The sequence below is a fragment of the Danio rerio genome, chromosome 3, assembly GCF_049306965.1.
Source record: "Danio rerio strain Tuebingen ecotype United States chromosome 3, GRCz12tu, whole genome shotgun sequence".
In the NCBI taxonomy this organism is placed as follows: Eukaryota; Metazoa; Chordata; class Actinopteri; order Cypriniformes; family Danionidae; genus Danio; species Danio rerio.
This window is the reverse complement of record NC_133178.1, coordinates 6,205,550-6,221,939: the sequence shown is the minus strand read 5'-3', so window position 1 is coordinate 6,221,939 and position 16,390 is coordinate 6,205,550. Positions and strand designations below refer to the sequence as shown.

Here is a 16,390-nt window from a genome sequence, read left to right as displayed (position 1 = left end):
AATGAGTAAATAATGAAACACGCTACAGAAACAGGAGTAAATGATATGATGTGGTATTTCCTTTATTCTGAGTAAAACTGCTCATTTCTAATACTGATTTAACTTTTTTCTTTTGTCAGATGGGTTCAGGTAGTTCCTCTGTCTTCAGCAAAATTCAGCATTAGTTCAATTAGCTTAATGGACCTTTCGATAAGCCCCGCCCTCCTTAGTAACTGTTGCTACGCCTGTCAAGCTTTCGTGCCTGGCATGGCTTTTTCAATGTGTGTGCGCAGGTCTCAGACATTGCCAGGGATATAATTAGTCATTTTGGCGAACAGGTGAAATATTCAAGAAATTCAGACAAAAAAGGACTGCAGTGTGCATTACAGGGGTATATTCACAGCATAATAGGCAACCGATTAGAGAATAAATCAATCAAAATTTAAGCTAGTGTCGTGAATTCGACTTCTCATCAATTAGAAATGATCAGACCGGAGGTTTTGAATATCAGAAAATAGACTTTATTCTCCATAATGAAGTTGAGAGAGCAGAGCAGACCTCATAGCATTCTCCTCCTGCTCCTTCTCAAGTATCTGTGTTCTCCATAATCTTTATACAGGTTATTTGACACACCCCTAGGTGTCTCATTTTAACTTTTAACCATTTTAGGATAGGTTTTTACTCTAGGTGGCCCTATTATTCTTGGCTCTCAGCCCACTAGCTCATGTCAACAGAGATGTTACAGGTCTATGTCAGCCAAAGTTCTCTCTCCATAGATGCAACTCATGCAAAAGGACTAAGTGTTTACATACATTGTCATGAAAGCATAATCACTTGATAATATGTTACTCATTCTTACTTCTGACACATATAGCTTCATACAAGTATTTAACATGTATAATCAGTGCTTTACATATTCGGTTATTCTACACAATCAGTCATTCAGTCATAGCCTTCTCCTAGTGTTGCTCCTGTGCAGGCATACTCATCTTACACAGACATATCACTGTATTTTTAACACAGGCTGGCATGTTTGCTGCAAACACTACATACGTTTTGTGAAGAGAAAATTAACTGCTTTACACTTAGAAAACACTTCACAGAGAGAGAATAGAAATCTTCTTCACAAGCTTAGCTTAGCCACCTCATGCACTGACCATTCAACAGCTTAGCACATGCACAGCAGGAGGAATTGGAAAAACAATCTAATTATAAATGATGAAACCGCGATTTCTCTATTTTTAGCCAAAAACCCTGATAGATTAATTGTTGTGCAATGAAATATAGCGTTACTAACGGACGAGCATGGACAGTGCTTTTACATAGTTCATTCATAGAAAGAGCAGACAGAAAGAGGAAACTGATGGATTTGTGCCGAATATTAGCATCATTGACTCATAACAATGTACAGTAAGTTACCCATTACTGTCAGTATGTTTGTGTGCTCTTTATAAATTAATGAAAAGCAGCTGCTGGTAAAGTATATTGATCATAAGTGCTCAGTTTGTGATCATATTTTGTTCTCTTGATTTGTAATTTCAAATATTCGTAGCGTGAAACAGATGGAAATATGAAGTTCAGTAAAGTTAGCAACAGATTCACAGATTCGTAATTTCCGGATCAATAACTGATGTCATTATGACCCATTCGCTATTAAGCCTGTTTCACACCGCAAGCGTCAGCGGCGCGTGAGCAGAGCGTGAGCAGCACGTATGTCGAGCAGTAGCAGCACGCAGGCGTTTGCCTTTCACACCAGCTGCGTCTGCAGCGCGCAGCTCTTCGGCAGCTGCTGCAGAGATCAACCTATCTCTGTCTATTCTATCTAGTTATCCATGTCTCTCTATATACAAATACACTTTTTAAACTTTTCATCTGCACCAAGGCCCCTCCTATGCTGTTTCTTTAACCTGCAAATGTTTATTTTACAAATTTTATAAATCAAATAGTGCTGTATGCTTCTCAAGCTAATTTATATGAGAAGTGTCTACAGTCAGAAGACAATCGCCTGTGTTATTATGTCATTTGTTTTTTTGATTATCAAGTTGCTGTAGACCTAGTTATAATCATATTTATACAATATAGTTATAATGATATTTATATATGATCAAACTAGTGTTACTTTCTCCGCTTCAGTGTTGTCCAGCGGCAGAATAACAGCTCGTTAATTCATGCTCGTGCAGATGATGAGACGGACAAAATTAACCAGTGCATGCCATTCTTTTACTTATTTTCGTGTTGTCAGATTCACAGTGCAAACAGCTCCCGGTAGGAATAATTCGAGTGAACAGAAAACAAAGCCGATTAAAACTTTCTGCTGCACAGAACACAGCGAGCTCACATCATCCAGCATGCGTGTCGAACTACACTACCCACAATACACTTCGCTATGGACTACAAATCCCGTAAATATTCTATTTCCCCTCTCCTACAACACTAGTGTGCAACTTAAGCAAAACTGATAGTAAAATTGTTTTACATTTGGTTTTGTAGTTCGGGCCTAAATAAATGTTTGTTGCCGTTTTTAATCGTTTTAAGTTCATTTGATTGACTATATATAAACCATTTGACATTATTAACGCATTTATTGGGTAAAATTGCTAGTTTTTACTGTCATTCAATGTGTTTTGGTCATTATCAATGCACTGTCACTTTAATTGAGCGTGAGCAGCGCGTCAAAAATAGACCCAGCGGCGAAACTATCGCTGCACTGCTGCTTCAGCGACGCTCACGCCTCGCTCTGACGCGCCGCTGCTGCGTGCGGTATGAAAGCTCTCATTTGTTAACATGTGGACGCTGAAAACACACGCGCTGCTCATGCGCCGCTGACGCTTGCGGTGTGAAACAGGCGTTAGTATGACTAACGTTACTAACGCTATGGCAAAGGCGTAAATGGAGCATTACTCACAAACATAACCAGCTTTGAAACATAACCAGCTTTGAAACATAACCAGCTTTGAAACATAACCAGCTTTGTATTTTTGTAGGAAACACAATTTAGATCTGTTTAGGGTAAGAGGAGTGCAAGTTATTGCCATCTATCACTGAATGTGTCAGGAATATCAAAACAAAACCAACTTAGCTCCGCCCCTTTAGCGCTCCTCACAGAGCTTGATCCACGCTGGCATTTCTCCTCTTGGGTTTTTGGTTTTGAAAAGGGAAAAAATTCCAACACCCTGTCCAAACTTTAAGGATACCGTATGTCAGATTTGCACAATCCATGCACTTGCTCGAAAGCTTCACAGAGTCCCTACGCGTAGCTACAGTTGCTAAGCCCCGATTGGTGGGTGGCGGTTTTTGGGCGTGGCTTAGCAAAGAGTCAATTACACAAATGAAGTCAACTGAACAGCTCCAGATTACAATGGGTTTACTTACATTATCTTTGTGAAGTCAGCTTGTTGTTTTTAAAGGGTCACGAAACACCAAAACACATTTTTGAGCTGTTGACAGTCGTATATGTGTCCCACACTGCTAAATTTTGTGACCGGAATAACACACGCGGCTTTCTGACGCTACCTGCCGAGTGCATCTAAGTTTCCGGGAAATGCGGAGGGTTTTTTTCTCTCATTCGCCGTGCGGTATCAAACATTGCATGAAAAATACACGCTTAGAGCAGATCCTCGAATCAAATATCTTGTTTGTCGCGAGGGGCATGAATGAATTCCCTGAATGAAAGAGCCAAACTGCAGTTAAAGTCCACCATTTAATAATTTGGCAAATAATTCGACTACAGATGTCCATGTAGGTTAAACACCATCACTTTCTCCTGTGTGTGTGTTTTGACTGAAACTCGAGCGTGCCCAAATAAACACTCCCACACCCTCCCACTTCAGTTCCTCCGACACTCCCCCCTAAACAGAGCTGGACACGCCCACTTTTCTGACTTTTTCCAAAGTAGAGGTGTGAAAACACCCTGCTGAAACGAGGGGGCTTCATGGCCCTTTAAGGCAATTGATTTACTCGATTTAAGTAATGAATCACTTTTTAGTGTGAGGAATCATTTAAACAAATTAAAATGTTAAATTTAGAGAACTTAAAAGATAAATTAATAAATTTTTGCTGCCTAATGAGTAAGTTAAACACACCTGTTTCAGTTTTGATGCCAAAACTTGATATTTTAAGTAATGTCAATTATATTAACTGAATTTCTTTAGTAATGACAACAGCGGGGTTTAGCCTACAGTGTGGAGTGAGCTGGATACAAAACACATGGAGTGTGGAGCAGTAGAAACTCTTGCTGCTTCACTCCGCTCACTATTTACTATAGTATTAGTTCATGTGTGGTGACTGCTGTCAATTAAACTGTTTTTTTTTTTTTGTCCTATGATGAGTTGAACTAAAACAAGAAGTTGTATTAAATGTTTTTTTTTTGTTGGTGGTTCTTTATTTATTTATTTATTTATTTTCTGCTTAACGTTGATTCTGATATGATTAATTTGACTGAAGCTGATTTCCTCCTGGAGCCCCGTGACCGCTGTAAGTCGCTGTTGCTGTGATTGTCCTCTAGATGGCAGTAGTACACAGCACACTGATAGCGGAGGCGCTGGAGGAAAAGCTCAGAACAAGCAACATTAAACTCGTGTTGAAGATGAGAAGAAACAAAGAGGCTACACTTCAGCTTTTATCAACTCTAGAGAGATTATTTAGCGAACACGACACAACTCCTGCCTTTCTTCATTATATCCTGGCTCTTGACTGTCAATTCCTCTGTGAAAGCGATCAGGAATAGCGGACTTTTACCGTGTTCATATGTAAACAGGTAACGTTGTGTTTCTCTCCTTATTTATTAGTTCAGATTCCTACTTTCTCAATATTCAAGTGTTTTTCTCTCGGCTGTGTTCCTCTTCAGTACTACATTTACAACAACTATATTACAACACAGCACAGTTTACTGCAGTAAAAACTCATGTTTACTACAGTATGCAGAGCTTTTTCTCATTTCACCACAGTTACTGCTTCAACATTCAGTAACACAGTTGTACAATACACTTTATTATAGTGTGGTTCAAAAACACTTTAGTATTAACTATAAATTACTGTAGTATTTTTCATGTGGGTTGTCGTAAAATTGTGGGAAAATGTGTTAAATTATGGGTAACTCTTGAAAGTAGTTGGTATAATTTCAAGATAAAGGTTGGTTAATGCCTTTACGAAAATGAACAATTAGTAATACATTCATTACGGTATTCATCCATCCTTGTTAACATTATTTAAGTAAAACAACGTTAGTTCATGTTAAATCTCTGCACAACTTTGGATTTTATTAAAGCATTAGTAAATGTTGAACTATGATCAATTAACAGAACAATTCATACTTAGTAAATGCGTGAACTGATGGACTAAATTTATTATAAACTATTACTGAACTATGAAAAAAAATATTTGGCTGTAAAATATTGATAAGATAAAAATAACTATTTATTAATGTACTGTAAATTTGTAACTTTATTTGCGTATTAGCAAGCCATAATTTTTAAAATATATAGATCACAGCTCGTTTTTATTTTTGTATCTTTTTGAGAAAGAATTTGATCAGTGTTTTATGCATTTTAAAGTCTTAAATTTCATTCCATTGTCCAAAATGATTTAATAATAATATAATTAATTATTAATAGTAATTAATTAATTTTAATGTAATTCATTGTCACTATTATTGTCATTTTCATCATCATTAATATTCTATTATTATTAGACATTCATTTTGGAATTATTGCACACAAATATCAATGTCATCTCAGCATTAGTTAGTTGTTTCTGGCTTTGTTAGTCCTCATTGATGTTATTTTAAAATACAAGAAATGCCTTAAAATACAATTTGCAATGGTGTTTATACATTTTTAGTGGGTGCTCCTAAATTTTTTCTGGTGCTCCTAAATTCTTTTTGGAGCACTGATGCTACCAAGTAAAAAAAAAGTTCATTTCGAGCCCTGTTACTATATATCTTGTTGTAAAGTAAAAAAAGTAAAACACATTTGTATCAGCTTTGTCGATGGTAGGTAAAAGGGGAGTGGCCATTAAACGACTAGTGAATCATCATGAAGAAATGTCTAGCCTATATATAATGTAGCCTATACTATCTGAAAAGAGATGAGTGGAGTGTCAGAACAAGTAAGAACAGTTAAGTAAGATCTTTAGTTTTTTTGCAAAAAAAAAACATGTTGAGAATGCATAATACTCTCCCATGTCTTTTTTTAATAAAGAGACCTATACCATTAACCTATTATTAGGCCCACACGGAGTCTGCGTGGGCAGAATTGTTCGAGATTTTCCGCAGATTTCTGCAGATTTTTAGCCCATCATTAATTCTGTTTATTTACTTGAGTAAATGTGTGTGAATCTATATTTATTCAGTTTTTAAATTAATTACAGTAATATTATTGACTAATGTGAAAATGTTCATCTGATTTATGCACAATGCAGTTTGTAAAGTAATATTTTCTGACTTTAAGTTGAGATATTATATGAGACTTGCTTTGTTTACCAATTAAAATAGATCTAATTTGATTTGCAATTTAAACATTAGATAAAAGTTAAAGGGTATTACTTTTTTTTTTTTTTTTTTTTTTTACATATTAAGGTTTTAGTTTTGACACTCCCAAAATAATTCCGCAGATTTTACCAAAATTCTCTGCAGAAATAGCAAAACCTTCAGCAGATTCCTTCTGGCCCTTATTATATTATAAAAATATTAACTTTATTCACATACTAAAGGGACAGGACAGGCTTCTCCTCCCAAAATGTACAAAAAAAAGCTTATTATACCGTGATATTATACCATCACCGTTAAAAAGATGAAAAATACTGTGATATTAATTTTAGGTCATATCGCCCACCCCTACTACCTAGATTATCATTACCTAAAGAGCATGGAAGAGGTGGATCTACGGTAAATCCACATGCTCACGCACTAATACCTTTTACATTTATAACACTGTAAACTTGACTTCACAGGCCGATCATCTTTAAACTCAAAAGGCATTCTTAAGTGTCCTAACTTGAGACTGCTGCTGTAGAATGGGATGTTTCTTTACACAACTGTAAACCTTTTATCAACGCTTCCATTTTAAACAAGTGGCAAAAGGAATGGGATGCATTAGAAAACAATAAATTACATGAAATCCAACCTGAAATTTCACACAGAATTTTAAGAATCGATTTGATCAAGTCGTTTTTACCAGATGTCGTATTGGGCATACGAGAATAACACATGGTTTTTTGGTCCAAGGTGAAAACCCTACTCAGTGTTTGTGCTGCAAAACTCCTCTTACTATAAAACACATTTTACTGGACTGTCCTGCTTTTACTGATTCCAGAAGCCTTTTTTTTATGAAATGAACTCTTTTAAGGACATGTTTGACACAGTGAAACCAGAAAAGATTTAAGAATTTTTATCATGCATTAACACAAAAAAAATCTTATTTAATTTATGTTTTATTTAGTTTGTTGATTTTTAAATTGTATATTTATTGTTGAAAGATTCCTGCCGTGAAAATAGCCTTGGTTGCTGACATGGCATTAAATAAAAAATACATTACATTACACAACTGTAAAAGTGAGCTTTAGCGATGTCAAAACGAAAGCAAATATTTTTAACGGTTCTGCATTCTGTAAATTTTATAGCTTAATTATTATAATAATAATAATAGATATAATGGCAATAATAATAATAAATATAATTAGTACATTTTAATATTACTTAGTGTAGACTGTGGGACTGTGCAGTGTCCAACTAAACATTTTATTAAGCTACTCTAATATTAATCCCTAACTGAAAAACTATTGTGAAGCTTAATTCTTCTTTAAAAAAAAAACATATCGGGGGAAAAAATTATGCATGCGAGTAAAAAAACTGGAATATAGCATTTAATCCTTTTTGATTAAACTTAACACCTAACATGTCAAAAACTTAAAACGTTAAACATTAACATATGAGTACAATACTATCAGTGCTTCTCACAGGTTGAAATATACTTTCGGTGGTCGCCGGATCGAAACACACCATTTACCCACATCACATTAATAGTTACCTACATGTGACAAACAAAACATATTTAATTTTTACAATAACTTCATTTATTTATGTTATACACTGTTTACTGTCAATGGGTTGAAGTAAAAAAAAAAACTGTTAAAAATCATCCACTTCCCTTGCCTATTCAGGAACCATGAGCACCGCTGACAGGTCAAATCTGCTTCTTTCTCTTACAAGTTTAAAGCAAACTTGAATGCAAAAGCATTTTAGATATGTTTATAAAATAGCCTATGATCATCGAATTGATAAAATATACAGCAAATGAGAATTAAATGACAGAAAAAAGAATAAAAACAGACAGTATCTCTAAAAACTATCATATTTACAAGATTTAAATGTGTAGATTATTTAAAGAAGGCAAATGCATTGATTAACTACTGATGGTGTGAGTCTATTTTGCAGCCAGTTTAGATCAGTCGTTTCGTCCTCTACGAAGATATGGAGTAAAGTGTTTCTGAGTCGTTAAGATTCAAGAATGTATTATTGAATGTTTCTCTCGCGACTGTGTGAGCAGTCAGCTGCAAAGCCAAGCGAAAGTAGGCTTAAATAAAAAAATATGCATACAATTAATGAGTGACAGCTTTAGAAAGAAAAAGTCGAATCCTGGACATTTAAGCACAGTTAGAAACCCGGCCAGATGAATTTTTTAAGTGCCAAAAAGGAAGGGAGGAAAGTTTTTGTAAAAGTTTGGAAAAACCTGAGGGATAAGTTTGTTAAAAAAAAAGAGGCTCCAAAAACATCTTCAATTATATTAATGATTCTCTTTTTATTTGTCTTATTTTACTGTCTGTTTATTTTGACCCCCCCTGTCATTTAAGAGAATATCTCAATGGCGAACGCGTCAAGTATAAAAGCCTCATCGGTTTCGTGAATTGCACAATGAGGCGCCTGGCGAAAGTATAAATCAGCATTAAGATGTTTGTTTGTTTTTTCTGTAGTTCAATGGTGCATCTGATCTGTCTTCAGTGCTGTTTAATTTAAATAACTTTATTTTAACACTAATTTCGTGATTTTACATTTTCTCTCGCGTGTTTTTGATATTGGGATATCGGTCTTAAATTTAATACTTAATGATCCTAAACAGTCTTAAATTTGACATTAGGATATCTGCAGAAACTCTGCTTAATGCCGAGTTCAGACTGCATGATTTTCAAAGTAGTCGTGTCACAGATGTTTTCACACTGCATGACTATCTGGGCTAGCGTTTCGTCGCTGCTTTGTTTACACTGCAAGATGGATCGGTGACAGGGACTTTCACATTGCATGACTTTACTATAAGAAGAATCGCCGACAAGTTTGTCCAAACTACGTCTCACAGCCAAAAACACGTCGTATATCTTTTGTTATTAACTAGTTAATGAGAAAGAAGCCTTTAATGGGGTAGAACATGTACATGTTTGCTCACCTGGGTTTAAAGGGAATTAGTCATTTCTCCTCAACGTTGATAATAAACTAATTTCTTTCTGTATGAAATGTCAAACAGACACGGTTGCTCCTGAGTCCTGTCAAACCTCCACTAGTTTTTCCTCCATTTCGTGGGTCCAATTAAACAGAAAAGATCGCTTTTAACTTCTCCAGCTGGCCTGCAGCAGGTACACACACACGCACACACAAGTGAAAGCTGCTCTCTCATTGGCTGTAGGTGATCGCTGATGTTATTTTCAGTCAAAACTCAATTCACACGGCATGATTTGAATCGCCGACAGCTCCAGATATTTAGCATGCCAAATATCCCGCAGGCATCGGCGACTCATCTGCGATTCTCTCAGATCGCGTCTTTGATAGTTCATACTGTGTGATTGTCACTCACGTGCACGAGCAGCGATTTGCCTGTGATTTCAGGCCTTTGTCTGCAATTTCTCAAAACCTGTCGGCGAGCCAATATCGGGGCTAAAATCATGCAGTCTGAACTAGGCATTAGTTGTGCTTGCTATATTACAATCAGTATTTAGTAAATATACTGTAAGTTCTAATGTCACCAATGTTACTAGTTGAAACCTAAAGTGACGATGAGGTCTTGAAATCTGTGGAAACGGTCTTAAATAAGGTCTTAAAAGGTAATGAATTTCCCTACATGATTGCTGTACTGTATATACCCTGAAAATGGCATTGTCCACTGAAAAAGCTGAACATGAAGTAAACCTTCATCCACCAGTGGACTCCGTCATTGTACCAATTGGATGGATCCTTATAAAATATATTATTATGTCAGCGTGCTGTTATGTCATTTTAAAGGCAGTCTTTTCATTTTTATTTCAGACCTGATGGAGGACACACACCGTCATGAGAAAATGAGTGAAAAAACTGACTCACTGAAGAGAAAAGACAAAGAACGTGTCACCTGCACTCAGTGTGGAAAGAGTCTTGCAAACAAAAGGAGTCTCGGGAAACACATGAGGATCCACACTGGAAAGAAACCATGCACATGCACTCAGTGTGGGAAGAGTCTGGCAAACAAACAGAGTCTCGGGTGTCACATGAGGGTCCACACCAGAGAGAAACCGTTCACTTGTTCTCAGTGTGGGAAGAGTTTCGGACACTTATCAAACCTTATTAGTCACATGCTGATCCACAATGGAGATAAAACACACAAATGTGATCAGTGTGGGAAAACATTTTTGAGGGGTTCAGACCTGAAGAGCCACCTTAGAGTTCACACAAAGGAGAGGCCTTATCCATGCTCTGTGTGTGAAAAGAGTTTCAGACATCAAGTTAGTTTAAGAAATCATCAGAAGACCCACACCGGTGTGGGAGAGTACAGGTGCTTGGAGTGTAAGAAGACCTTCATTACGGCTGAAAATTTGAAAATACATGAGAGAATTCACACTGGAGAGAAACCTTACATTTGTTCACTGTGCAATAAGAGATTCAGTCAGTTTGCACAAATGAAATCACATGAGAGGGTTCACACTGGAGAGAAACCGTACAAGTGTTCACACTGCGACAAGCGAGTCAGTGATTTAGGAAATCTGAGAAAACATGAGAGGATTCACACTGGAGAGAAACCTTACATGTGTTCACACTGCGACACGAGATTCAGTGATTTAGGAACTCTGAAAAGACACAAGAGGATTCACACTGGAGAGAAACCTTACAAGTGTTCACACTGTGACAGGAGATTCAGACAGTTAGGAAACCTGCAAACACATGAGAGGATTCATACCAGAAAGAAACTGTACGTTCACACCGAAAGCAGCGAGAGCATCAAAGTAGGCGAAAGTCAATGAGAGCCGGCGGCGCGGAGCAGGGCGGCGCATCTTGGCTGATGTTGGCGTCGAGGACAGTTGAAATTAAGTCAGCTTTATGGTAATAAGCTATGACAGGGTTCCGCGGCAACCAATCAGAATGTAGAAGTCCACCGCTTGAGAGGAGTCCAGAGAACACAGTCACTGTGAACTTTGGTTCTGACCACAGTTGTTCCCAAGGGTTTGATTATTACGGTCGTCAGATTTCCAATTATTTACAATGTTTTCTTACAGGAACATACATAAAAAAGATCCTGGCGAATTACTGATGTACATTAATTGTTTTTTTTTTTTCTTTAAAAAAGGGGGAAACTCGTGCGACAATACAAAACAGTGCTGCTGCTTCAGGATATTACAGACATATGGACACAGTGGATAAGTAGAGCAAAGCCAGACCACAAGCAACTTGATCTTCCGTAGTTAAATGAGTTTGAGAATAAGAGCTGAAGGCAGACAGCGTTGTTACCAGGGTGGTCCACAGTGTTTTTTAAAGGTTTGATGGTGTTTATGGGGTGCAAAACAATGTGTGTTCATGATTCATCTATAAAAACTCTCGAGACAACCTGAGCTCAAACTGCCCTCTTGCCCTGCAAAGGGAGGGACCCTGTGCTCAAGGATCTTGTGAGCTCAGGGCTGTCCCCCGGGACAGCATGCCAAACAAGCTTTACAATCGATCATCAGCTAAGTGTGAACTCTTGAATATGTTGTGATTGGCGGGTCGGCTCCACATCACCAGGAAACGTCATGCCTCTCCTGCATGCTGTCTGTTAATAATGTCAGTGAAGACGTATCAGTTTGAGTCAGACACAGAAATGAAGAGGACACAGCTGAAGCCATGCAAACACGACTCTTGCAAGATGTTTCTGAATGCTGTGTTTTTGTTTTGTTCATTGGTATGAGGAGGAATGTGGTCAAGCCGTCAGCATTTGATAGAAATAGTTAAAGCAGATCAAACAGACAGAGTAACTCTTTCTAAATTACAGATTTGCTCAGTTATTTGTCCTAGCCCACTCAGTACAGTGTATTTACTATTGCATGCAGTTTTATATAATGTGGTTTTACCTTGTGAGCGACAGTAGTAAACAAATTAAAGAAACATTCAAATACTTTGTGTTACAAATATTCCTTTATTTCATTTGCAGGTCATTGCAGATCCACATGCAGGTTTATTACAAGAGAATGGTCAGGCAAGCAGCGGTCGACACAGGAGCAAACGGATGTATACAGGCAAATCCAGGGTCGTGGTCATACAACAGGCGGAGGGTCAGAAGGCAGGCAGCAGACAGGAATAAACAATAAAACAAGGCAAGGGTCTAACACGGCAAGGCAAATGCATCGTTAGGAATGGATGACGTGAAACTGATGTAAAGTCTTTGTTTATTTTAGAGAGCAGGTAAAACAGTCTACTTTGTTGTTTTTTTTGTTCACTTTCAACAATGCATTGCAGGGAACTCTAACTAGCTAACGTGCTGTTACTGTAACGCCGGAGAGTGACACCAACAACAGAATTTTGGATCCACGTGCAGGTTTATTAGAATTGTCTGGCAGGCAGTGGTCAATACCGGCAAACAGATGTATGAGGGCAATCCAGAGTCGAAGTCAAAACAACAGGCAGATGGTCAGAGGCAGGCAGCAAACAGAATTAAATAAATAAACAAGGCAAGGATCACAACACGGTAAAGGCAGACAAAGGAAACGCGTTGTACTGTCACTGTGACAGATAACAAGACTCAGCAACGTGTGTGGAAAAGAGGGTTTAAATAGTCCAAATAATCATTGTGTGAGTGGCTTCAGCTGTGAGAGTGCAATCAGTGTGGATCTAGAACCGGTTGTGTGTGTGTGTGTGGCATGACTGGGTGTTGTAGTCCATAACATGTCAGATATGTAGTTCAATGAGTGTGAATGTTTGTGTGTGAAAGTTTACCAGCGACATCTGGTGGTTGTTCGCTGGTGAACATGACAGTTATCAGAATCAGATGTTGTTGTGACTGAGACAGAGGCCACTGTAGTTCTCACCAAAACCTCACATTAACCTGAACGCATTTACCCCTTGTCCATCTGTATAAAATAAACAAATTTACAAACAATAAACCAAAAGCGTAACACACAGTCGTGTTAAACATGTACTTACCAGCCTAATCCATGTGCCTTTATCACGACTCCATCCCCGTCCCTGCCTGCTTCACCACCACCTGCACGCGTGTTTATAACTACAAAATACTCCAAAAATAAATATTAACCAAGCAAAGCTTACACTTATATATTTGAGCATGTCTGTTTTTAAATAACTACTGTAATTTTTACAATATTACATATTTGGTGCTTCATTAAGTGGATCAGATCTACAATTATAGCCTGTGTTGAATTGAGAAGACACACTGGAGTCTGGAGGAGCAGATTTATCTTACTGTATGTCATTTTGCTGGATACAGAAAAGCTGGAAAAACCCAAATATAGTAAATATATATTGGTGTATTGGGAAAAAAGTGATTAGTTTACTTCTATTATTTAAAAAAGTGAGATCAATTAGCATAATTATACAAATGAAGTCAACTGAACAGTTACAATGGGTTTACTTACATTATCTTTGTGAAGTCAGCTTGTTGCTTTTAAGGCAATTGGTTTACTTGCTTTAAGTACCGAATCACTTTTTACAGTGTGGTGAATCGTTTAAACGTTAAATAAAAATGTAATTTTAAATTGAAAAATTTAAATGTTAAATCCGGAGAACTTAAAATATTAAAGGTTTTTGCTGCCTAATGAGTAAGTTAAACACACCTGTTTTAGTTTTGATGCCAAAACCTGATATTTTAAGTAATGTCAATTATATTAACTTAATTTCTTTAGTAATGACAACAGCGGGGTTTAGCCTACAGTGTGGAGTGCACCGGATACAAAACACATGGAGTGTGGAGCAGTAGAAACTACGGATGCTCAAAATAATCGATTGACCGTTAACCGAAAGGGTGCGTTTGTGACCGATTAATGCTATCAGTTAAACGATTAAAATTATTATTTTATATATTTTTAGTTTGACTGCATAAGGGGCCGATTGAATGCGCCTTTGCGTTAAGAGGGGCATCTTTTGCACGCGTCTCATCACAGAGCAGCAGTTTGTGTTGTCAAGACAACTACAGAGAACTTTTAAAGAGCCCATATTATGGGTTTTTGAAAATTCCCCTCCATGTAGTGTGTAACACAGCTCTAAGTGAAGTGAAGTATCCAGCTAAGGCTTAAATCTGTAAGAATACAGTGTTTAAAACGGTTGATTCATCTATAAAAGAGTCGACTCATAGTGCTTCAAACGAGTCGCCTTGATACCGACTCATTAGGTGTTTCGCCATGACGTACGAACGAAACCAAGTTATTCACGTGCACGCGCAAACCCGGGAGATTTCAAACCTGAGGCCCCGCCCTCTGACGCAGAAACGCAGACACACACACACCCACAAACACACCCACACAAACATGCCGGTCGATTGAAGTAACACTGCAGATGGACATTATATTGAGTCTCTACCCAAAGATGAAACCTCAGCATTATAACCAAGCAGTTGGAAACTTCTGGAAGCTACATGCTACAAAGAATACTTCATCTGAGTTTGTTAAAGGAAGGATCAGTAAAGAGTAACTGATGGACGTCAGGATGGGTTTCTTCCATTTCTCAAGTGTAAGTACGTGCGGTTAAAGTTGTTGCCTCGTTTACTCTAGCTTGCAAATGTATTTAGTTGTGATTTGTTACTTGTAACCGCGTGTACTGTATCAGGTTAACTGGATATATTATCTTATCGCGTGCAAAGTCACGTTAAAAACGCGACGCGTGCTGTTTGTTTATGGAGCTCCGTGCTAGAGTTCTGCTCCCGCGATTTATTCGGAAATTTATTCCCGCGCCGCAGAAATCTGGCGCGGGGACAGCCGCGGGAATAAATTTCCGAATAAATCGCGGGAGCGGTCGGTAACGGGTTTAATTTGGGACGGGAGCGGGCTGTCTAGCAATATCACGGATATTGCTATGCGAATTAGAAAGAGAGAGTCTGCGTGGTGCTTGTGTGTTTGTTAGTGCGCACGCGCGCGTATGAGAGAGAGCGAGAGAGAGAGAGAGCGAACGAACGAACGAACGAACGAGCTTTCTGTGCTTTGTGCTGTGTGTGTGTGTTTGTACAGACAGCTTGGCTGTCTGGACTGTATACTGGGTGATTTTTGGTTGTGTTCTCCGCTCTAGCGGGACCGGGCGCGGCGGGCAGAAAACGGAGCGGGTTCTCAGGCTAAAACCTGGCGGGTGCGGGCGGGAGCGTTGTCATCCGGAGTTGTGTGTGTGTTTTTGTGTGTGTGTGGTATGGCGAGTACACGACTGTCTCCTTCGTTCGGTTATCCGTGGCACTATCCACTCGCCATAGTGTGGCAGCTAAAATCCACGTCTACACTATCGAGCGTGTATGAACTGTGATTACTTTTTAAATTGCTGATTAGCTATTGGCCATTTCCTTCTCTGACTGAAGGCAGTCGACCAATCGCGACAGACTGTCATCGGTCCAATCAGCGCAGATTAGCTCCGCGCTAAGGAGGGGTTTGGGAACAAATGAATCACTGGACGATTCATACAGGAGTCGCTGGGATAATTAGCTAAAAATAAATGCAGATTATAAGACCATGAAAGTGTTTTTTGACCTTGCATGCATATTAGACTGTTGTTGGAGACCCTTACAACCAGGATATGACCCTATTTCATGTATAATATGGGCTCTTTAAAGAGCATTTCCGCTACATTCATTATTCCATGGCGAGGACCAAAATGCATCCATCCAGGACTACATTACCCATTCAAAACATTCAGTCGTTGTTGTTTTTGATAGCGGATTATAATCGCTCCAAAACTTACTAAAAGGTAAGTGAATCATAACAGCACAAACTTTTCTGTAACCGTACAGTGCTGTGCGCTATTTGTTTAATCCTTTGGGGTGACGTGCTGACTGACTGACAGGTGCGCGATGCGTGAGGCCAGCAAACTCAATGAAGCTTTCAGTTAAGAAACTCTTGCTGCTTCACTCCACTCACTATTTACTATAGTATTATTTCATGTGTGGTGTCTGCAGTCAATTAAATTAGTTTTGTTTGTTCTATGATGATGAAGTTGTAT

At 38.2% G+C, this 16,390-nt stretch overlaps 1 protein-coding gene across 5 annotated transcripts; it reads left to right on the top strand.

Annotated features, from left to right (window-relative positions):
* The first annotated feature begins 4,534 nt into the window (after window positions 1-4,534).
* On the top strand, window positions 4,535-16,376 carry zgc:136308. Of its 5 annotated transcripts, none has more exons than XR_012400622.1 (4): window positions 4,535-4,735; window positions 10,268-11,314; window positions 12,396-12,558; window positions 12,701-13,733. XR_012400622.1 is itself a non-coding variant. In NM_001045247.2 (2 exons), the coding sequence occupies exon 2, from the start codon at window positions 10,273-10,275 to the stop codon at window positions 11,233-11,235; it is 963 nt and encodes a 320-aa protein (NP_001038712.1). In that variant the 5' UTR covers window positions 4,535-4,735; window positions 10,268-10,272; the 3' UTR covers window positions 11,236-12,359. The 5 variants fall into 5 exon arrangements, 1 of the variants encoding a protein (NP_001038712.1); XR_012400621.1 differs by having other exon boundaries at window positions 12,396-12,617; XR_012400620.1 differs by having other exon boundaries at window positions 12,396-16,376.
* Window positions 16,377-16,390: the final 14 nt, after the last annotated feature.

Excerpts from the sequence above, each read along its gene's own strand:
- zgc:136308 (NM_001045247.2), top strand. The coding sequence starts at position 10,273 with ATGGAGGACACACACCGTCATGAGAAAATGAGTGAAAAAACTGACTCA.